General features: G+C 39.4%; 1 protein-coding gene across 3 annotated transcripts in view; it reads right to left on the reverse strand.

Annotated features, from left to right (window-relative positions):
* Window positions 1–238: 238 nt before the first annotated feature.
* Window positions 239–24,607, reverse strand: part of LOC119656225 (membrane-associated guanylate kinase, WW and PDZ domain-containing protein 1-like) — a 74,504-nt gene continuing 50,135 nt past the window's right edge. For 2 of the 3 annotated variants that reach the window (XM_038062624.1, XM_038062625.1), the window contains exons 2-7: window positions 11,520–11,649; window positions 10,912–11,448; window positions 9,242–10,724; window positions 8,932–9,117; window positions 8,655–8,865; window positions 239–1,128 (exon numbers count right to left, since the gene is read on the reverse strand). In XM_038062624.1, the coding sequence (XP_037918552.1) occupies window positions 830–1,128; window positions 8,655–8,865; window positions 8,932–9,117; window positions 9,242–10,724; window positions 10,912–11,448; window positions 11,520–11,649 (2,846 nt within the window). In that variant the 3' untranslated portion in view covers window positions 239–829. Of the gene's footprint in view, window positions 1,129–8,654; window positions 8,866–8,931; window positions 9,118–9,241; window positions 10,725–10,911; window positions 11,449–11,519; window positions 11,650–11,763; window positions 11,967–24,607 lie in introns of those variants that run through there. The other variant, XM_038062626.1, reaches the window with a different exon arrangement.

A 24,607-nucleotide genomic window follows, 5' to 3' on the forward strand; every position in this document is an offset into this window, starting at 1 on the left:
CACAGCACACGTTGGGCTGTTGTGTATAGTATCTTTAAGCACATTCTAGCCTAGAGTTAGGAGCTTACGTAATATCCTGGCCATTGTCAACAAGGAACCTTATTACAAAGTCAAAAAACTATCGTTGATTATCGAAGCGTTCCGAAGGATAGTACTAACTTGAATTAATCTGGGAGCCAATTTGCAGTAAATAAAATGCAATTATTAACAAAAAGACGTGTAAAAGACGAGATTTTTTTATTTTTCAATAAAATTTATTAAACATTTTGCTTACAAACATAGAATCGTCCCGACATAATTTTCCTACTATAAATAGTATTCCATCAGGATATGTGTACAATAAAAAATGAATCATATTCTTGCTAATTACAATATCACCAACTAAGAGCAAGATCGCTTATTAATTGAAAGGTGTAAGTAGATTCAATTAGCATCAAATATTCTCTGTATCAAGTTCGAGTTCGAAATGTGCACTAAATCTGTACAAGTACGTATGGATGCAAAGATTCTTAAATATAGCTCGTGTTAAACTATCTTTTTGAGTAAATAAGTACAATGGCATGTAAAGCTAATATGACAATAGTTGAATAGATTTCACTTAGTCGCAATTAAATAAGAGAAAACCATTAAAATAAAATACATCAGTCTTTGGAACTAAAACAAAAATAACTATCTTATCCTAGTAACTTGCTAATGAAATGCTTTCAAAATATTGGCAAATAACTTTCTTCAAAAATGCAGCAATAAATAAATACACATGTTTAAAAGAAAGGCATTATATACCTTCGAAAATAAAACTTTTGTAAAGACGGTTTTGCAGATCTCAGAGTCATAATTGTGGATGTTGAACTAATTGCGTACGATCGAAATATGCTGATTCGACGGCAGAAGGCTTTGGTGCGGTTCCCATTGGAGCGGAGACTGGAGATGGCTGAGATTGCTGAACAAGTGGTGGAATATCTTTCGGTGAACCAATAGTCAGCCGAACGTGCAATCCCGAATCTTTAATCAGGTTCACAACATCGCCATGACTCATTCCCGTAATTTCTATACGATTCACGGCTATGATACGGTCACCAACTTTGAGATCGCCACAGCGTTCGGCAGGACTACCTGGTATTAGTTTGCCTGGAAAAATAAAGGTTAAAAATATTTAGATTTGTGTTATGCATAACACTCTTATAAAACTTCCGTCTTTAGCTTTTAATAAATATTATCCTCATGTTGCGGTTTCATATATAAAAAAATTCCTAGATCGCTTCTAAATAAATTTTTTGTTCTTAAACTTAACTGCAAGTACAAAGCCTTCAGTGTATTCGTTCTTTACATGGTTCAATAGCCATCCTAAACAAGTCAGGAAACCGGAAGCTGGACGTTTTAGGTATGAAAGGATTTCTGTATTCCTTTTATAAATATATTTGAGTGTGCATTTGTCCCATTAGTGCGTAGCACGTTATATATGCATATATTATGTGAAAATATGCCCTTTCAAGTGATATTGACATTCAAAGTCTTGAATTTGCAAAGAAGCGACAACCTTGACCTGTTATAACTTTGTTAGTAATAGTGCGATTTCCACCAGAGGCTCATGCTCTATGTTAAAGCCTATATTATTACGAAATTTCGGTGGTGTTAGGATGAACTTAAGGGTGGTTCTGCAGTCAATTAATGAAAATTATAGTAATAAACTATTATTGACTTTATTTGAACAGATATCGATATGGATTTCGGAGCCTAGACACCATATAGGGGCAGTCTCTAGATTTTTTTTTCAGATTTTCCGGTTGGGTAGTTTCCGAGAATGGGTCCGTTAAAGAAATAATCACTTTCGAATCCACGCACTCCCCACCTTTTTAACAAATACCAAAACTAAGACCAGCTTCCGAAAGTACTAATCGAGACTTTTCATTTGATATCCCACGTGACTATATTTGATCAAAAAAAATGTACACCCCATTTTGCATATATGGGGACCCCCCTTAAATTCGACATAAAAAGATGAAACCCACTGTATGCGTGAGCGTTCACAGCTCCCACCGTTACACCAAATTTTGTGTCAATCATTATAACCGTCTCCGAGAAAAATGCGTATGACAGACAGACAAACAGTAAACCGATTTTAATAAGGTTTTGTTTTACACAAGACTTTAAAAAGAGCAAAATTTCTCCGTATAAACAGGCACAACATTAGTGTTTACTAGTTAATAGAATTTATTAATAACTAGAATTTACGGCTGACACTTTAACGACACTTCCTCATTTGCCAATATCGTGTAATCCGTTTGATGGGGTTTTGCTATTGTACCACTACTGTCCTATTAATACAGGCAAAATGGCTTCAAAGCTTAACATATTCATTAATATGTGGTCAAAATTTTCCGTTTTTACCAATGTGCCGGCGAGTCCGTGCGACTTCTTATCTTATCGACTATCTTGCAGCAGATGCAGGTTTTGAAAAAGGATGTGGACTGCCATTAACATGTAGCGTTGCATATCCAGGAGAAGTTCTTACGGCCGCTATTAAACGACACCTTTTAGGAGTAGACGGTTCTATTGCGGCCAAATATCGCTACTCGTCAACAAACTGTTAGACTGTCAACAATGATTTCAATTCACCGGAACAAATCCTCGCGGAGACTAACAAACTCGCCGAAATGGGAGCTAAGTATAATTTTATGTTCCGGCAAAATAAGGATCAGCGCATTAAAATCAAATTGTGCAAAAAAGATCGACTTAGGGATACCATGAAGTCTCAACAATCTGTGCTGACGCAAATATGAACGAAGAGCACCATATTAGACGATTAAAGCAACATAAGTACCAGACTCCTCCATTGCGCGAGCCACGCCAAGCAGCCACTTTATCATCCCGTCCAATGCTGGAGGATTGCCGGCTCCTCCCACATTGTTAGGGATCATACCGGTACACTGCAGTACATTGTAGGAGGGAATGTGGTCAGCATTGCGCTCGCCCGAGATTATTACCCTGATTTAACTCAGGTACTCATTCACAGCTGAGCCAACTGGTATCACTGCCACCAGTGAGATTTGAACCGCGACCGTATGACAACCTTGTGCTCTAACCACTCAGCTATCTGGACACTACTACGGAAACACATCGACCGAATGCTTCTCGAAAACTGAACAAGCAGCCATGAGAGTCCTGAGCAATCCCCAGTTAAAGTCAAAACATTTCCTTTTGAGTGGCAATTTTAATTCGCAGCACACACTCCTTGGGGCGACACGGCAGTCCATATAAATGGAGAATCCCTGGTAAAATGGCTCACCGATATTGAGATGGTTTTCCAAGATACACCGACATCCTGGCCCAAACAAAGTTTTGAGGTAAAATCCATTAAAACAACATTACCAGGTATTTAAAAAAAGTCAAGCGACGGCGGCTTTACGGTTTCTTACCAGGGCAGAGGCAAATCGTCAGACGCTGCCTCACCTCTGCCCTGGGAGCAGCGTGACCGTAGCGGCTCGCAGATGTTGAATGCTCCTTTATATAATTCGTAAAACACGACATGCCTACGAATTATTCTCAAAACGAAAATTACCAGGTATCTTAGACAATTTTGCAGTTGAACTCCAACTTTCCTCGTGTTTTCAAATGCAAAAGTGGCCACTATCAGATTCTCCGCTCACACAGACTGGAACAAAATCAAATCAAACTTAGCGCCTAAGCTGAACTTGGGAAAGCTCATTATAAACCGCAACTTACCAAACAAAGAAATCGACGAAGCTATAATTTTGGCTACCGACGCCATCAACGCTGATAGATATTGATGAGTTCAAATATAACTCTCTACTCGATGTTACACATGAACGTCTGTCAAGTATGGGGCAGGAACTTCAAACGGACTTCACACAAATATGGAAATAAAGTCAATGCGAAATACAAAGCAATGTTTCCCTGGATTAATTGCTTAAGTATAATCATTCGGCAAATGTTCTTAACTGTTATTGTTGAAGCGACAACCAGAAACTCCCTCTGCGAACACTCCAATAGGTTAGTGACCTTTCGGCTACGAACACTGCAATCAAACCAGTAGTTAACAACATTCTCTTAATCTTCCACAACTCAGCCCCTCGACCCATAACCCAGACGATAAAAAACAGCCGGACCTGACGAGATTATCAATTTTGTCATTGGTAATTTACCCAGTCTCTCTGAAAATTTTTCCAGCAATTTTTATAACTGCGTTAAGCTTAGCTATTTTCTATCTCCACCTGGAAAAACTTTTTGAGAGTGCTTGGACAATTGGATTTGTCCAGCGTTATAATTTCAAAAATATTATCAGTTCGGGTTCCATTATAAACACAGAACGTAACATACCCTTCACGATACTGTCGTTTCTAGACTTAGCATCAACAAGTTTTCGAAGAAAGGCTGTTCTATGTCAACGGGGGGAATAAATTTTCCGATTTCTTCTAGTAACGTCAAAAGTACTGCAAGGTTTCATTTCAGGACCTACCTTAATGTTTTCACGTATCCAATATGCCGATGATAAGTTTATATTCGCTTCAAACCTCTCAACATGGCCGTCAAAGCAATAAAGAAATACTTGGTAATTCTCTGCAAGTAATTTCACTATTAGGATATTGAGATAAATGAGGCGAAGACGCAATTGTGTGCTTTCAGAGGACAATCTAGATATTTAGGTTCTAGAGGTATCCATAAGGAAGCGAACCGCTTAAAAATTAAAATCGAAAACAACAGTGAAAAGCTCACAAATCATCATATACTTGGAAGTTAAGTTTCATGAACTCCTCGAGTTAATCCATATCTACGCAAGAAAATAGGTTAAATTGTTTTTCTACAAGATCCTGATAAAACCCATCATCTTTTACGAAGCATTTACGTAGATTATCTGCCCCAACCCAGCAATGACTAAATGCGAAGCATTTGCACGTCGAATAGATATTAGAAGAAAATTAAGGTCGGAAAAAAAACGGGAAAGCCAGACCAATTTAAAATCGTGCGCACTGGATTTATTTGCATTGTTTTGCAGGGCAAGGAGTATGTATACTTTTTTTGGAGATAGAGTAACAACTACAAATTGTTCCGTGTGACACCACTCCAACTATCGAATCGGATTTTGCGTGATTTTCGCGGTGAATCTCATATGATAGCGGCTTCAGCCTTATTTCTTTTTTACTGCCTCTCACTTCTCTTTACTCTTGATGATAAAATGTAGGTCCAAAAAAATTGCGTCCTTTTTATAGGAAACAAAAGTACCACTTTGTATCGTCGCCCTGGGCTCCTGGATCTTCCAAATCTTTAACTTCGACCTACTCCCTTCGTTTATCCTCGAATTTTTAAAATAGTTTTCTCTGCATCAATTAAAACAATGTATAACTCTCACTTACTTATACGTAATTTTGACGGCTGTGAGTAACTCTAACGGGGTTCTTACTAATGCTCCAATTATATGGAAAATCCATGACCTTCTGTAAAGTTTCTCGATCAGCAATCATCTGCACTAGATTGCCAAATATCGACTTTGGTGAATGAATGATGATGAAGAAACATGATCTTTGGGACCATAACAACAAGGGTTTCCGGAATGTCATTCAAGGTGCCGAGCGATTTGATGACCGGCAGATATCAACTGGTTCATTCCTTCACCGCAAATACATCACAAACAGGTCAACACGATGCCGAGAAAGATACCTTCTGGCAACTTTTCGACCTGTAACTTGCCTACTGATGACAGTATCTACATTACCGGCCACCCCAATGGTCGCATGAGGCAGAGGATAACAAGTCCCATGGGGAAAAGGGTTTGGAGCATGCAATGGGGGTGGCGAGCGTATAGTCTTCTGAATACATGGTCCATCAAACGATTGTCTCATCTTCTTACATTTTATAATGTGTGTAGCAAAACGAAAATTGTCTATATTCACATAAGAAGCATAGGGCATAAGAAGGCATTTTACAACCGTTACAGACTGCAAAGCCGTTCCCTATGAGACCGTCACACCTCAACATCGGCCGTTGATTACTGTCTCAACAATCAAGCCATCGATAAAAGAGAAGAAATGATTTCATTTATGCGATTACCAATCATTACGAATGCCGAAGAATCGTGCAACCAAGTTAAAAAAACGATTCATAAAGTTGCCTATGCAACCCTCAGGGTTGCAAATTTACAAGAATGCCGATCGGGAAGCAAAGAAAACGATCGCTATTACCCGAGCAAAGATCTTTACGGTAAACTGAATACTCGGGACGACGAGAGAGATCTGTATCAACTTGTCCAAAGTCGACACCTACGCATACAGGATATCGAACACTTCTAATTCGTTGGTGACAAGAACAGTACTTTCCTTACCGATTGACGAGCCACGACGGATAGAACGCGAGAATATTCCGGGTAGATTTCAACTTGAGAATTTGCTCATCGTCCACTACCAAAAGCAGTAATTCCACCTGCCAGCGTCACTGAAATCGAGACGAATGAAGAATGAAATCGAGGGAAGCAATAGCACCTGACGACATCGCCTCTGAACTGGGTGCGCTTAAATATCGAAGTGTGGCAAATACAAACCTGCCGCAAAGTAAACGAGACATTTTCACAATCTGTATTTATAGTGATGCTATCTTTTGACGGAGGAGTAGGAGTAGGAATTGGAAAGGTACATCCTTCACTGACGTTCTGTCTTTCATCACCAATGGACAATTAGAAGCCGGACTTCTGCTCTATAAGTGACAGTGTGTTTATAGTATTCGACGAAAAATGAACTTCGAACAAAGAGCGAATATGCATTAAACTTAGTAAATCTTTTACTGAGCCGTTTGAATCAATAAAATAAGTGTAAGGTGACAATTGTTGACGATTCACAGAAGATCGTGAAGACATCAAAGACGGCGAACATCCCGGTCAGAAAACTTCCTCATTACACCAAATAACATTGAAATTGTGCGTAAATTTATAAAAATTCAAAATCTTCGTTGGGATACATGACAATGGAAATGAACATATCAAAAGATTGACTTCAACGCATTTTAGCTGAAAAATGAGGGGTCAGGAAGACCTGTGCTCGCGTTGTTCCACACAAATTGACTGATGACCAAAAATTGCACCGAATTCAACATTGCAACGACTTGATTAAAGAGTCAAAAAAGTACCCAGTTGTGACAACACGGGGTGTTTTCAAAATGACACCGGAGCAAAGCGTCAAAGTTCCGAATGGAAGCACCCAAGTAGGCCAAATACGATAAATAAACCGTCGCGAGAAGTCAAAATTGACGAAACATTTGATTTATTCCTACGATTCCAAGCAGTTCATGTCACAAAGTCAAACGATTAATGGGTCATCCACCCTGGTGTAATGAAGAGCTCCTTGTCGCGCATTCGCCACAATACCGTGAAAATGGCAGCTTGCGCTTTTTGCACCAGCTCATCGTTCGACACTTATCACTGTTTTTTTACCAAAAATCAGATTTTAACCGTCAGCCAACCTTCACTAAAAGGAAACCGCTATGCCAATATTGGGACTATACAAAAAGCGCCGAGCGCGATTCTCAGGGACGTTTCTACAGAACATTTCAATCCAAAAAAAATCATAAATACGAATACGTTTGTATTCACTTTCGGACGTGAAAATACGGCCCTATTCGTATTCACTTGTGTAAATACCGAGATATTCACTTTTTCGAATGTGAATGCATTCGTATTCGTATTGGCAGAAAATCGAGTATATTCGTATTTGTATTTACGAATACAAATATGCCCAACGCTGACTATATATATCAGTGGCAGTGACCTGCCCAGAACTGAGCGATTTCAATATCTTGGATCTATGTCATCAGTCAATGGTGAGCTGTATTATGAAATTATTTCATGCATCAACGCAATTTGGATGAAGTGTCGTTCCAGAATTGGCGCTCTTTATGATCGACCATCATCATCAAAGAGCGTCTTAAATCCCAAATTTACCGTATTGTCATCGACCCTGCCGGCTTCTATGATTCTAAGTGTTGGCCAAATACAAAATATAATGAATGGTGCCTCGCGATAATGGCGGAGGAAAATATTGCATTGAACCAATGGCGTAACACACTATGATTACATTCAAGATGAGATCGCGATCAATATGGGGTGGCACCGATCATGGGAATGTATTGGCGTGGGATTCGCGCTTATGAGAACTCACTTGCCAAGGCTAGGCGGAATATCGAAGTCGATGGGAAAGAACCGAAAGGCCGACCGAAATACCATGATATGCTAGATGCTGATTTGACAACTTCTTGGGACGAATTGGCCCCGCTTTTGAACAGAACAAAATCTGGAGAAGATGATTTTGTTATCTCTGAGAATTAAATCTATTACTAAGTCAGGCTTATCATTATCCGAATTCGCATCCAAAACCAAGACCCTTTTTAGAATGTATTCATACCCCTTTTGGACACAGCTTAATCCGGTTGACTACACTTGGTCTGGTGCAAAACTTCTGAGTTTCTCCCCTTCACTGTAAAAATTATTTTATGCTCTCCTATTGATTCAGATAAATTTTCCTCGACCCAAGTGCTGACCATGAATTGGTTACATCAAACGAAAAACTTTCACATGCCTGACTATAATTTTCTAGAAATATAGTACACAAACCTAAAGTATACACCATCCAAACTACTTCTACAAAACTTACCTATTGTCGATCCATAATATTGATTCGACGATGATATGATAACGAACCCGAATCCTTCATTTTCATTTCGGCTAACAATTACATCATACGGATAACGAATCGATCTTACCGGGGGAGGATTACGAATACGTCGCCTGAGTATCATTTTTACTTGACCGCGAAGAGCCGCTTCGCCCATTAACGAAACCACTTTATGATGAGAAGCATTGATCTTTGGAATATATTTTAAAAAAATGAATCAAACCTCAGGAAATTCCGAAAATTTTAGAATATTTACCACATTAACACCATCAATACTTAGAATTTCATCTCCCGTGGCTATTCGAGGATCACCATCTGCAGATCCGCCCGGAACAATGTGACCAACCGTCACTTGTGATCCCTCCTCCGTTCCGCCAACTATCCGAAAACCAAAACCAAGCGCTTGACGCTCGAGTGTCACTTCAGATAATGTATACTCGTCCTGAAATTTTAAAAGTGAACCGTTGTGATGAGTTTCTACTGTGATTAAAGTTTTTTTTTTAAATGCTATTTTACAACGATGACTTTTTAGACTCGCGAAATAAAATATCACAATAACCGCTCACCTCTGTAGAAACTGGCTGTACCAGTCCTGTGGTCGGTGTTGTGCCGTACTTCCAGTAAGCTTGTGGAAAATTCGGATTAGGCAAAACATTTGCCGAATGATTTTCCAGTGGACTGAAGCCTGCTTTCCGTCTGTCGATAATGTACTCATTAACACGTTTTTGTGTTGCGCGGCCATTTTGTAATGGTGGCATCATTGGCGGATATTGTTGATGATAGATTGAATTGCTTGGTGCCTGATGAGAAGCAGAGGTCGGTTGCAGATGATATTCCATTTGATATCTACTATTATAGTCCTGACAACATTCATAGCAATAGCAGGTATCTTGATGATATGTAGGGACTGGAGCTGCCATTAATGGCATTGGAGGGGGTGGTGAATATAGACTCGAATTATTATAAGAAGTACCATTATTTCCATTACCATAGGGCGAATGATAATTGTAATCGGAGCCACTGCCAACTTGGTTCTCGTAATGGGGACGATTGCTGGTAACAGAGAGAGGATCTCTTGAATTCTGATATATGTTATTATGATTATCTTGCAACATCGACGCTTCCGCGAGACGTTCAGAAAGACTTGTAACTATATTTGGTAGTGGATCCATGTAAGGAATCTCATTATTGATTGAGTCGAGTTCATTGAGGCTGTTATTCGACTTAGCATCTGCGGCGATAGATTTATTATCATCATTTTTCGCTAGAGAATTCGTCACAGCCTCGACTTCTTCATTCAGATCAGTGTTTGGTGTTTTAGCTCTCGCTCTGCGCGTATCTACTAATGGTGTTTTCGGTCGAATTGGCAACACTTCTTTCGCTTGAGTACTATACAAATCAGCTGTCGGAGTTTTACTTCTATACAATCCACTTCCAGACACCTCTTTGCTCCCCATCCCACCTGACTTTCGCACCTTCGCAGCTCGACCGCTTCCATTTATTCCACCCGTGAAATAATTACCCCTTTGAACTTTCAGCACTGTCTCTTGTGTTTTCGGACAATCTTTAAGCACCTGTACTACTTCGCTATGCGACATATGTTTCACGCTAGTATTATTTATTTCGAGAAGGATATCACCTTCCTGGAGATTCTTGCAACAGTTTCTATCTAGAATTTTTTTCACTTTTTGACCATAGGCACTATCGGCAATAGTGAAACCAAAGCCCATCACACCTTTGATTATTGATATGTTTAGAATTTCAGGTTTTTTGTACATTAGAATATCATCATTGTTATAACTATCGTGCTGATCTGTTCCTCCATTTCCCGATTGAATTTTGGAGAGGGGATTCTTTTGACCTAAAGTGTTATTATCACCGCCTCCTACAGCACCTGTTGAATCAGATAAATCGAGGAAATTGTAGTTCCCATCCATGTTAAGATCCATAAGTATTCGAGCCTTTTCTGGGTCGGAATTTATTCCATCTACAGCTATTGTTGTCACCACCTCAGTGTTCGGATCGTTGGGATCGAAGGGTAGTGGATATCTGTAAGGAATATTGTGCTTTTCAATAGAAAATTTATTTACAAAAATAGAAGCATTGAAAAAGGAAATTTCTCGCAATCTAATATATACTATGAAGATAATTTATCAACACTTTATGTGAATCATCAACGCCATTCTAATCTCCAATCTAAGATCAAATGAAATAGTAAAACATTATTAATAATTACCCTCGGCAAACTTCCAGTGTTACAGTTTCACCCGGTAGAATCGACTGGAATACATTCACCATTTCATGGTGTGTAAATCCCAATACGCAGGTATCATTCACATAAACTAGAATATCACCAGTCTGCAACTTCCCATCTAGCCACGCCGGGCCATTAGGGACTATCGATTTTATTTGAAGAAATTCCTCAATATTATCGTCTCCACCCACAATCGTAATCCCTAAACCCCGTGACGATTTCAACAGAGTTGTTGTTATTCGCTCCCCGCACATTTCGGCTGGATTTTTTGTAAATTGATATGGCAAAGTTTGTTTTGGTGTTTCATTTCGATTACGCTCGGCTCGTCGTTTGGCTTCCAGGACTGGATTTTCATATTGTGTTCGCCGATTCACATGATCGATAAAATATGTTCCGTATTGAGGATCGTGGATTTTCTCCCAACCGTATGGCAATTCATCGTCGCTGCATTCTTCCAGCGATTTCTTTTGAAATTTTGATAGTCTTGGATCCAGCCAATGCGATGTTCCTGTGTTATGGCTGTAAAAATGTGAAAAAAAAACATGCGAATGAGACGAATGTATTTTTAGATCCATAAATTAACAACTCACTCTATAAAATAAAGTTCCCCATTTTCAGTGTATGCCTTCTCCCATTTTAGTGGTAATGGCCCTAAGCCATCGTTTTCATCGTCTGTCTGACGCATTGGCGGTAAACCATTGAACATATGGGGGTAAGAATCTGAAACAAATAAGAAAACTGTTAAGAAGTCATGCAGAATCATGAAACATTTCAATATGTGCTTAAATTCTTTAATTTTGCTGAATCCAATTTAGTTGTTCGTATTTGAAATACCTTACATAGCCTTTTGGGGTGAACGCAACTATACAATATTTTTTGAAATCGCCAAGAGGAAACTACATTCAGGACATAACAAAATGGAAAATGATTTGGAATATTTCACAAGGGAAATATTTTTACTTTATGCAGATTGAAAATTATTAATAGTAACTCCTTTATAAACAGCTGATGTATCGAAACATGTAATCGACCGTATATGATCAAATTTTCCACCTTTCTATACTTCACAAATAATCGATTTCCTGTACACGTTTGATAGTAGTATTCTATGCACTTTGCATGTTTATAAACAAAATGTATTATATAAGAACCGACACTCAATTGATGCAAAGCTCTAATGCTTCAAACTGTAAACTGTAGCAAAATTGAAGGTTATGGGATGATTCAAATACGTGCTTATTTCATGGTTGAACGTTTTTGATGTTGTGAGTTATCTTGTTTCATGTGCAACCAACATGTGCCAGCAGGTTATTTTGATTCTTCCATTACAGTTCAGTTTAAATTTGTCTCAGCTACCTTAGCCACAGAATAAGATTATTTAGAAATTTATTTCAGTACGAAAATAGAGGAACGGCTAAAAACCTTACCAATGGTGATTTATAACTGTTAAAGCCGGTCTGGCCAAGGAGAGGGGTCTGAAAGTCGTCTAAAAAAGAAAGACATTTGTGGGCTGGATTCTTCGTGGAGAAGAGCCAATACACCGTATATTATAGTGGCCATCCAGTGGTAGGTTTCTTAGTCAGCCAAACTAAATTAAACCTGTTCATTTTGAAAACATAAGCGAAAGGACACGCACTCTGCGCTTGCCAGGGAAATTTCCAAATATGAGCCTCATTAACGCCCCTAAAGAGAGCCTCTACGAGGCAATAGAAGGAACCTGCCCCAGGTACGATATCAAAATCATATTTAAAGATTTTAACAGCTAACGAAGGACGAAATTCGTTTTCAGGCGATGCGTTGGCTCCTATAGGTTACACAAAACGACTAATGATAACGGACAGCGGACTATTCAATTCGCATTGTCGTATTAAATGTTTTTTTGGAAGTATCTGATTTTTGCAGAAATTGGTCCACAGACAAGCGTGAGCCTCTCCAGATGGTACCAGTTGCAACCAAAATGACCCCGTGTTAATTGAACGCCGCCACCTATCAACTCTCTCTTTGGTATAGTGGTCCGGACTTGTCATTCGAGTCGCCTAAAACCTTATCTCACAATCCGGTGAGAGTGATATCTGAAGCCAACCACAGCAAAGGGTTCAGAAATGAATGCAACAGTAATCGAAGTCAGCAGAGATTCTGCAGATGAAGCATCGACAAATGATCTTCACAATCATTTGAAGAAATGAAGTATTCTGATGAAAAGTGATGAGTTGGAGGTGCCGTCAACTGAAGACGACGGACAAAAGCTGCCACCGCCAAGCATGAAAAATAGACAGTGCAATTCATCGGCTTAAAAATCATAAATCGTCAGGAGCAGATGTAATTATAGCCGAACTACTTGAATATGGAGGCGACCAACTACCACGTATCACGTTGCAGAGTACCATCTATAAGATATTCTTCGCTATCTCACTAGGTGTGACAGCCTAATCGGCCCACACCAAAGTTTCATCCCAGGAAAATCAGCAACATATCAGATTTTCTCTCTGCGACAAGCGATGGAAACGCTGCTGGAATATGTGTCATCAATTGCACCAGCTTTTCATCCACTCCAAGACCGCCTATGATGGCATAGCCAGAGTAAAATTATACACGACCACCAAAGAATTTAGTATCCCGACAAAATTGATAAGAATTGATCACTCTGGAAATCATTCAACATCAATGGTCTAAGACAAGGGGATGCCCTATTATGCATTCTTTTTAACCTGACCCTGGGGAAAGTGATCCGTGATGCTGAGGTAAATGCGAGTGGTAGGATCCTCTTTAAGTCCACCCAACTACTGGCCTATGCTGACAATATCGACATCATGGGAATGACGACCGTAAACGTACAAACTGCCTTCATCCAGATCAAGCAGGCGGCGCGAGATCTTGGGCTGCACATTAATGAAGACAAGACGAAATATATGGTGGTAACATCAGCACCAGAAACCAAAGAAACAAGAACAACAAATGGCATTGGTCAGATGAAAACAATCAAGATAAGAGACTACAACTTTGAGGTCATTGATAGTTTTTCCTAAGGTTGAAAATCACAACTGATAACAGCTACAGTCCGCGGGTATTCCTGCGAAGAATTTTTGGCTTTTTGCACGATTCCGCAGCCTATATAACGATGAATCTATGAACGATACCACGACCGCCTGGATGTAATAGATAAAATCCGGCTGAATAGGTGGCGGTGGGTGGATCACTTAATTCTTATGGGTGCGGATGATCCAACCCGAAAATTTATGGTAGAAAAAGAAGACGTGGCAGACTGCTTCAAAAAGTACCGGGAATTTTTAATTTAAACGGACCTCGCCTGACAAAACCATTTATTTTTGATTTCGAGTTGGTACCACCTTAACTGACATACATACCAACATTTTAGCGCCAATACATCATTAGTATCTATCTGGGGTCAAATTTTTACCTCCCATTTTAATATGATAGTTTGGTTGAGTAAACAGCTTTTGGGAAGTCTGCTCTGTCAAAATCTCGGGCATACAAGTCGTATAAAGACTTTAAACATGGCCGTACAATGGTGGATAATCTGCCTTATCCACGTCAAACACTAACGAAAACGTCAAAAAAGTGAAATAAATGGTATTCACAAATCGTCATACCAGTCTAAGAGAAATTGCTAGTGAACTTGATATTACATATGGAATCGTCCAGGACATTGAAGTGGACATTTTGCGTATGTGACGTGTTCCATCCCGGCTAGTACTAATAGATCTGAATTCCAACAACATCGAAAAACGACTACTGAGGACATGATTTCTGAAGTGTCCAAACGCAAAATGAGATATAAATATATATTGAGACGCGGTTTTACGAAGTTGACATATTGACTTGTCTCAACAATTGTTCGAGTGGCGGTTCGAGATGAGTCGAAGTCGAAAGCAGAGAATGCGACGAGGAAGCAAAAGACCATCCTTTTGACAACTTTTCAGCGGTGTATAAACAATTCGGTGAAGCGCTGGCACATGTGTTACTTCAGATGGATGTTATTTTGAAGAAGATAAAATAAATATGACTGATAATTAAGTTACTTTTGCTTTTTTTTAAATTCCAGTATTTTTTTGATCGTAGGGTAGGCTCTAGGCTAGAAACTAGCAGTTGATTGACCGGCTCATAGAACATACTCTTAATTTCGAACCTTATTCAACCCTCCGCTACCCTTCGTCTTCCACATTAAAGACACTCTTGCTCCCCTATCTTCGGATTTAATCTTATAACGAATCCTGCTGAGGAGGAGTAGAGCTGCCCCTCGCCTTTTTCTTTGGTGCTCCGCGTTGACTTTACGCCGACGGTTTTCTAGCGACGCGGCATGCTGTTTTCTCTTGCCTCTCCACTCCATTTTTTGAATCCTAGAGATTCCCAGGATGAAGCCTCTTTCAAATGCGTCTTCCTCTTTCCGCTTTATCTCCAGTTCGGTCTGCAATAGACTGCAATGGTGCTTTTAACGAGAAAGGTGGTTTGTCTTTACAGCTTCATTAGCCCTTTTTTCCCGCCTTTCTGATGTTTTTGATAATAATCGTTGGCACAACAATCCATATTGGATCAGGATTGCGACATGCGCATCATAATTGCCACGCATTTCCTGAAAAGTCTTTCCTGTTCAGCTTGAACAATGACAATCAACTGTGCTCCCATTCGGCTGCCGTCCAAAGCAATCTGGCCAGTTTTAGCGATTTCCTATGGGCTTCTTCTCGGAACAAGAGATCTACGGGATATTGGATTTAATTTGCTGGCACCGGCAGCCGCGTCACTTTATCAGACTTCCTATGCATTTGGCCATGAGTCCTCCGGTGGGTCGCCCGGTGTTTCGGTTCTTGTTACTTCCCTCGCTGGGCGCTGCAGTAAGTGACTCATTTTCATACGGAATCAATCTTCTTCCTTCCCTACTAAGCCCTCAATTATATTGTTTATACTCTCCATTTCAATGGAGAATAAAAACTGCCTAATAGAAGCATATTCCTATTATCTTTATGATCTTCTTGATGGCTCGGAGCTAGTCCCTCATTACTGGCATTACTAGGTGTTTTTTCGAATGTTTTTTTGGTTAAATATTCAGGCCCACCTTTCATTTTCTGTGAGTTTTTTATTTTCTTTCCCCTGAATGGCCTAGTTCCCCCGATCTACCCATCCACACTAATTATAACCCCCCCCCCCCCCCGCCCCGCGTGTTTAGCTCTCACGGTTCTCAGAAATTCTTGCCTCTTGGTTATCTTAAAATCAATGCTGACCATCCCCATTTTGAAGTTGATTTCTATGCAACATAAATCCCTGTTAAGATTTCGATGTCTCGGTAATGTCGAAGATCGGGCAGACTATATACTACACCTACGTTTGACTACGAAAATTATCATAAGGAATGGCATTCGAATTCTTAAAATAGTAAACAACGAGGACGGCATCATCCAAGGCAGAGGGAACCCATTAGACGCTACCTTATCTCAGCGGATTTACGTTTGATATAATCCGTAACCAGGCTATGTTTTGCGAAGTATAAAAAGGTGTTTAACACTCGCGAGCCGTTTCACTGACGCTATTCCCAGGGCGGAGGTGATCCAGTAACTGATGAGTTGCCTCAGCCCTGGAGGAAACCGTTAGGCGTCTTTCACCGGTAGGTAGTTTGCGTGCTAAGCCCAGAAAGAATTATCTCTAGACCACAAAAGGAGAGCAAGTTGCCCTCAATTTAGTCGGATCTGGCATCGAAAATTCGATTCAAACTCTTCTTGTTAAACGTTTTATTAAACAAATCGGGAAACCGGAACCTGAACGCTTCAGGTATGAAACAGTTTGTGTATTGCTTACGTAAGCACATATGAGTGGACATTTTCGTCCCATTTGAACCTAATATGTAACATTTATGCATTTAGTTTGCCAGACCATTCAATTTAGTGTGACACTGACTTTTGAAGTCCTGGAATGCACGAAATTTGAACAAAAGTGACAAATTTGATCCATTATAACTTTGTTAGTAATAGTGGGATTTCCACCAAAGTTGGCAGTATCATGTTCTATATTATAGCCTATATCAATGCGAAAGTTAACAATTCTAGGATAAACGTAAGGGAGTTTCTCAGTCAATTACTAAAAAATATACTTATAATAAATATGATATATGATGTACTATTATTAACCTAATTTAAACCGATATCGGTGTGGAGAGTATTTTGAGGTCTAGATACCCAGCACTTCTCCCCTTTGCCGTCAATGTCAAAACTAATATCCGCTTCGTAAAGTAATAAGCGAGACCCTTCATTTGATATATCACACGACTATAGTCGGTGAACAAAAATTTTACATTTCTCTTTTGCATGTATGGGGCTCCCTTTAAACTTAACGTGTTACTCTCTGCATGCAATGGGATTTACAGGTCCCACCTTTCTACCAAATTTCGTATCGAAAGCAGTAACCGCTTCTGAGATATAAAGTGTGACAGACAGGCAGACATGCGGACGGAAGTACAGACAGTAAACCGATTTCAATAAGGTTTTGTTTTACAGAAAACATTAAAAAAGGAATACATTCGTTTTGAGAATGAAGGGGGTCCTAAGTCCGCATCAACTTAATGCAGGACCGGACCAATTGAGGAGCAACTTACTCCTTCTTTTCTGGTCCACGGACCCCTCGCAGGGCTTGCACCCAAACTTTTTTTAAAAAAAGTCAAGCGACGACGGCTTTACGGTTTCTTACCAGGGCAGAGGCAAATCGTCAGACGCTGCCTCACCTCTGCCCTTGGGTGCAAGCCCTGCGAGGGGTCCGTGGACCAGAAAAGAAGGAGTAAGTTGCTCCTCAATTGGTCCGGTCCTGCATTAAGTTGATGCGGACTTAGGACCCCCTTCATTCTCAAAACGAATATTTCAGCCCTGCTTTGGTCAATAAGGCGGATTTGCGCTCAATATAATTCGTAGGCATGTCGTGTTTTACGAATTATATAAAGGAGCATTCAACATCTGCGAGCCGCTACGGTCACGCTGCTCCCAGGGCAGAGGTGAGGCAGCGTCTGACGATTTGCCTCTGCCCTGGTAAGAAACCGTAAAGCCGTCGTCGCTTGACTTTTTTTAAGGAATACATTCCTTAAAAAAATTTCGAGAGATACGTAAAAGATTGCATTTAGCCTCATTTCAGCTAACTCATTGTGAAGGAGGGGAATAAAAGAAAAGGTGCCTACACAATCTATCGTGATTACTGCCAAATTTTTGATGGCTACACTCCTTTCTTCTTCATGATCTCCGTGCGTTTTTAGATGATTTAAAACAATTTTGTGTTGTTGATTCGACTACCGATCAGAGCAGCTTTTAAACAGCGTTCAGAGCAATGTAGGGAAAAAACTTCATTATATTATTCAATAAACGCCTCTCCCCGAAACATCCGCTTATCATGTCGATGGTCGACCTCTAACTGTCATTAGCTTACAAAGGATCTCCGTGTGACATTTGGCAGAAGATTCCGATTTAATTTTCATTATGTCAATGTCCTCAGTCGAGCTTCCAGAATGTTTGGCTTTATCATTACTTTCTTCTATTACTATTAGGTTGTTGCACATGAAATGGCCGATTTGGTACTAAAATTTGAAATGACTGTAAAGCTTACAAAAATTTATTTAATTCATCAAAATAGGTGCCAGTCGATTCAGAACACTTCTCCCAGCGAGATACAAAACAATGTATGCTAGTTTCGTAGAAGTCCGATTTTCGAGTGTTGATAAACTCGTTGAAGGCAATTTTGATGGCCTCTTCATTCCTAAATTGTTTTTCCGGCAAAAAATGATCCAAATGCTTAAAAAAGTGGTAGTCGGTTGATGAAAGGTCCGGTGAATATGGTGGATGAAACAGAGTCTCATATTGCAATTCGTTCAACTTTTCAACCGTTGTTCTGGATACATGAGGTCATGCATTGTCGTGAAGCAGTATCACACCATCTCTGTTGACTAATCTCGGCCGTTGAATACTCAACTTCTCGTGCATTTCCTCGAGTTGGGCACAGTATTTCTGTGCATTTATCGTTTCTGCAGGTGCCAAATAGTGGATAACTCCAGCTGTAGACCACTAAACAGTCATCATTACTTTCTTCGGATGGAGGCTCGGTTTCAGCATCTGTTTCGGTGGCTCATCAGCCATTATGCTGATCGGCGACGATTCTCGTATAATATCCACTTTTCATCACATGTCACTATTCTGTGCAAGAAGGGTTCGGTTGTGTTGCGGGAGAGTAAAGAACGGCAAATTTCCATTCGAAGCGCCATGTGTTGCTCCGTAAGGGCATGCGGAACCCATTTATCGAGCTTTTTCACCTTTGCAAGTTGTTACAAGTGCCGGGAAACTGTCGAATATTGTACTCCCAATTTCACAAACTGATGTGTGTTGGATTCGACTAGCAAACGCAGCTCGTCGTTGTCAATCGATGATCTTGGATGTCCACGTGGCTTACTTTGAAGATTTACGTCGCCTGACCGAAATTTTTCGAACCACCGCCGTATGGTTCGTTTGCTTACCGTATCAGCTCCAAATGCGCTGTTAATGCTCCTGGTCACCTCCGCTGCTTTATGACCGAATTTGAACTCATACAGAAAAAGTATACGTTCTTGGCTCTTTTCCATACTTTTTTCCTTTTTATTCACTGTTATCACAACGATGGTCAAAACTGAAATGACTCCTTGATTAAATGTAGGAGTATTTATACTTCATTATCCGACACCAACAGCGCCAACTGGTAGTGGTTTGATACAGCAAAATCGCAACTAGCTTCACTTGATTGCCAAGTCGGCCATTTCATGTGCAACAACCTAATACATGGATATCTATTCCTCAGTCGTCTTTTAGAGTTTCTTCGTTTGTAATATTCTTGAGTATTCTCCGGTAGAGTAATTCCCTTACCGTAATTATGATTTCCATTCAATTGAATCAGTTCAGAGGCGGTTTACTCGATCCCGGAACTGAAAAGGAACATTCTCTATTGTCCTGTTCCTGATTGTCTGGTTTTCCTTGATCTGTCTTGTCTACAATATCGAAAATCCTTAATTGACATATGCGTCCTATTCAAGCTTTGTAATAGCTGGATGGACAGCCATGCAGCCCCCGAAACATAATATTGTGACACACTATACATTGTTCGTAGCCTTAATGGTTTTTAGGTACAATTCGCGAAGTTCTTGTGCTGCTTCTACTCCCCCGTATATATAATGTTATTTGAAAATAATCGTTTGCAATTGCCGAACCTAGCCAATTCGAACACTTACTCCCATAAAATTCGATGATGTTATTTCTAAATTTTTGAAAACCTGTGAGGACCTTCAAACAATCACTTATCGACTGAATTCGCAGCTATTTTAATGTCTCCAGTAAATCTGAATATTCTCCAACTTTATGTGCCTATTTTTAATTGCTTAGAGGATTGAAGCTAACGTTGATTGCAATCCTGGTATACTTCTAAATTTATTTCCAACGAAATCTTTCCTCTCCTTTTTACTCCCCTATGCAAAAAGGAGTATATTAAACTAAACTATTGTCCAATCTAAATCCTATTTCATACCGGACAATCCAGCAATCTCAAAGAGAACCAACAGGTCTGTGAACTCGAAAAATGCATAGAGGCACCCCATCAGGCGACGAAATTTTACCAACAAGTTAGCATGATAAACCCACTAAGCATAGAGGAAACGCTGCAATTCATCGGCAATTTAATTATAGCCGAAATGGTTAAACTCGCGACCAATTATACAATGTATGTAGTGATAAAACAAATTAATATCAGCCTTACATAGGCTGTTATAACATCAATATCAAGTATTGACACTAAATCACTAAATAGATATTACTTATCACCAAAGTTGTGTGCCCTACAGTTATTACTTTCATAGCGTAAAGTGCACCGCAGAGGCGAATAGGTATCAATGAGAAGCTTCGTCCCTTAAGGACAAGCACACATCAATCAACAGCCGACATTCATTACAAAGCGAAACATAACAAATCAACAACTTAAAGGCAAGACAACTGCCACTTGTACTACGAAGAGCGGTGATGTTTTGTAATGTGATATCACTTAAACACTATTGCATATCACAGAAGTAATACCACCAGTGTGATGTTAGATAATGTGATTTGTGATATTACATATAATCACTTACCCATGTTTAATGTTTTCCTTTGAGAATTGGGTGTTTAGCAAGAAAAATCGCGAGATCTTAGCCGCGTTCAAGGGTAGAAATCCGGGTCAATAGGCGGCGAGAGACAGGTCAGCTAATCCTGTTCCGGATGATGAAGCTTGAAAAATCTGTAAGGGAATAAAGAAGTAAAGAAGACTGGGAGACCATGCTTCGGACAAAGTGGCGACGTAGGCCAAGACGCTAGGCAGCTGATCGGACTGTTAGAGATATCGCATAGATGCAACTTATAGTCTCTAATTCGTAATTATGACCTATGTTCGTCATGCTGAAGAACTGCTCGAGTCCAAATTCTGCTCATGAACAAAAGCAAAGGGGAGTATGCACAGTGACCCTGCATATCCATAATAAGGAAAAAGTGGTCTCGTTATCTTCGCGTATACTCTCAAATTTCCGGAAATTGTTATTCTGCTTTCCTTAGGATTTAGCGGATACGTTAAATATCGGAAAACCAGAAACGAAATTTGTAGGTTGATATCGCCAAGCAAACAGCAGGATAATTCAATCAATCACGCTGAAATCGATATCATGGAATTCGTTGAAATCAGTCTGAACGAATAATTGAATAGATTAACAATGTTCTCTACACATGGAGCTGGACGATGGTCTGATTCAACAATATCGCGTAAACAAAGTTATTCGTTGATTGGTCAAACCAACTTTGCAGGACGAAATACTAATCATTTTGGTTGATACTTTTTCAATTCCATTCATCATGTCCCAAACATAACTAAAACTAGAAGAAATAACATAAGCTCTTATATCAGTCGTAAGACGACGGAGAATTCAATCCAAAGTGGGACACATATCAGTGATTCATTGTGGGGGCCTATCTTTTGTTTCAAATTGCCATGTTTTCTTAAAAAGGAAGATACTGGGAATATAAATCTGGTATCCATGTATTTACAGAAAAGATCTTATATTTTCTAGAACATCTGGCTGTGAGGCAAAATTACTTAATATTTCACATTGTCTTGAAAGGGTTATGATTCACTCTGAATTCACAACAAAGGAGTCTAAGATACCTGCAAATATTGACACTGAGCAAAAATAGTTGGTTCGGTTCTATATGCCTGTTACACTCGATCAATGTGTATAACAAAAACAATCTTAACAAATGGGTTCCAATCCCAAAGAACCTAACAGGCTGTTCCCTCGGTCAATGCATGATTCATACACAATAAAATTTTCCTGAAGCAAAGATACCAGCTCCAATGGTTAGTGGATTACTGGTGAATCATTCTGGCCTTCTTCAAAGCCACTACGAGATAATCTGCAACCCAAAAATAACAATAATCGAAACCGCGAACAAAAAGCAAATTTTCCGCTAGAGTATGGCTTGCCTACGTCATTGAGTTGTTCATCTTCGAATTGTTCTTGTTGCCATTCCTTTTCATTTATCGGTAATTGCGGTTGTTCGTTAATCCACCGCAGTGTCCTAAATCCAGAGGATTATGCTTTTAACAGCAGCATATAAGGTGAATTATTAGTTGATGTGAAGAATTTTGTAGTAATAGTCATGAGTTTATCACTTTCTTCTTTGGAACTTAATGAATGGGTTCCGCAGCCAAAGCTAAAATCGTTTTAATAGGACGGTGCACAATTCGTCTGAATGAGATTTGCTGAATTTTGACCAAAAGGGTCTAAACTGATATTTAAGATTAATAAGTTGGTTGGTCGAGATGTTCCGTTGAGAACATGGTGTTTAATGAACGCAGTGTTCGCGAAACATTTCTACTCCATCAAGTAGAAAATAAGGCTGTTGCCTCCGTAAACACCCCCTTAATTTCAAGTGAATTTGCGTTTCAGTTACCTATCACAAAGTAAGTTTAAGAGCTTTGACTAGACTCCTCTCGGTGCCATTAGTAGCTAACTCATTGCCATTGTATGTGAATTTAATTGTGCACTTTAACGTTTCTGTGTGATCAACTCCTCCATTCGTTCCATTCATGTATGCAGGGAGAATGCTTAAAATATGCCTGAGATATTCTATGGGAGCGGGCAAATGGGAAAAGACAATGCATACGCATTAGATACACAGATAGTAGTTAACATGACAACAATACACGAGGGTTCTTTGAAAAGAAGCTGAACTCAATATACACCAGTACGTTCAATCTCAGCATATATTTCCATGCTTTATTCAATTAATCATCATCGTCTACTCACTACTAATGAGTCCCATACCTCTTGGGCAAAGAGACAACTAGTGGAAGATAGATGCATAACTGTTTGCCAAGATAAAATTATGCTTTGTGTCATAATAATTATGACCCAGAATTACTTTATTCTCATAGATATCACAGTTTTTAGGTTAATTAAAATTGCAGGAAATAATGACATTGTTAAGGCCTCAATTATAAAAGAAAACTATTGAGCAAATCTTTTTAGTCGCTCTTTTCCTTTAGAGTTTCGTCACTGTTAGTAATACTTTTATATACTATACGGATATGATGGTATGAAAATTAATTATTAAATATAAAATGTGCATCGGTTAAACCAGGGTTACGGTGAATTAAATTGAACAATTTCACAAATATGGTAACTTTTCAATACTCATATATGGAATTTTGTAAGCAGACCTTAATAATAATAATAATATATTTAAAAAATAAATGATTGGAAGTTGTCTGAATGTTAAGTTTCCAAACCGACAACAGTGTCATTGCCCAAGCTAGGGAACTACGGGGTACACCTCAACCTAAGCATCAATCGAACCACAAGTCAAGATGTGACTAACTTGCCAAGGGCTAAGCTGTCACAGAGATTAAGATTTGGAATAGAATGATAAACTCAGGAAATCAGGAGCCCTCAGTTTCAACCCAACCCCCAACCCCCCTAGACAGAAAGGATCTCCGTCGAATCGACCTATTTCCTCATCATAATTAAGTAAGCAGTTAACAAAAATTTAAAAAACAAATTAGCAAAAACAGAGACTCAGAATTAATGGTCAAACCCTGAATGAGGATATATTCCTAAGTTCACCGGTAGGGCATCGTTATATAGACTCAAATTTCCGGGACATTCCACCAATCCCACTCATGGTACCGGCATTATCTTCACGGACGAGTTAAAGACAGACACTTTCTGACATTATACATATTACAAGACGTATGCATTCAAACAAAACAACAACTACAGACAAAACGCAACCCTCGAATTGAATCACAATAGCGTTCAGATGACCCATTACGACACAATGATGCTTTAAGGAAGATCCTGTCAAAAGCGAGTTCCCAGATAATGAGAACAGTTTTGTGGTATCTTTTAGCAATAATCCGACACCGACCACATGCGCGACTGCTATCACTACGTTTTTTAGAGAACGAAACAAAAGATATGAATGATAGAATAATAAGACTCAAAATGTCCACCCATTATCGTCAGAGTTCTCATAGAAAGAGAGCATTCTGGAAGCCTTCAATAACGTTATCGAGGTTTCGAAAGTTTCGAAATTTGTAAGCTATTAGCCCACAAATTCTTATTCCTATAGTTGACTTTTATGATGAGCATGGA

This window comes from Hermetia illucens, chromosome 4, assembly GCF_905115235.1.
Source record: "Hermetia illucens chromosome 4, iHerIll2.2.curated.20191125, whole genome shotgun sequence".
NCBI lineage: Eukaryota > Metazoa > Arthropoda > Insecta > Diptera > Stratiomyidae > Hermetia > Hermetia illucens.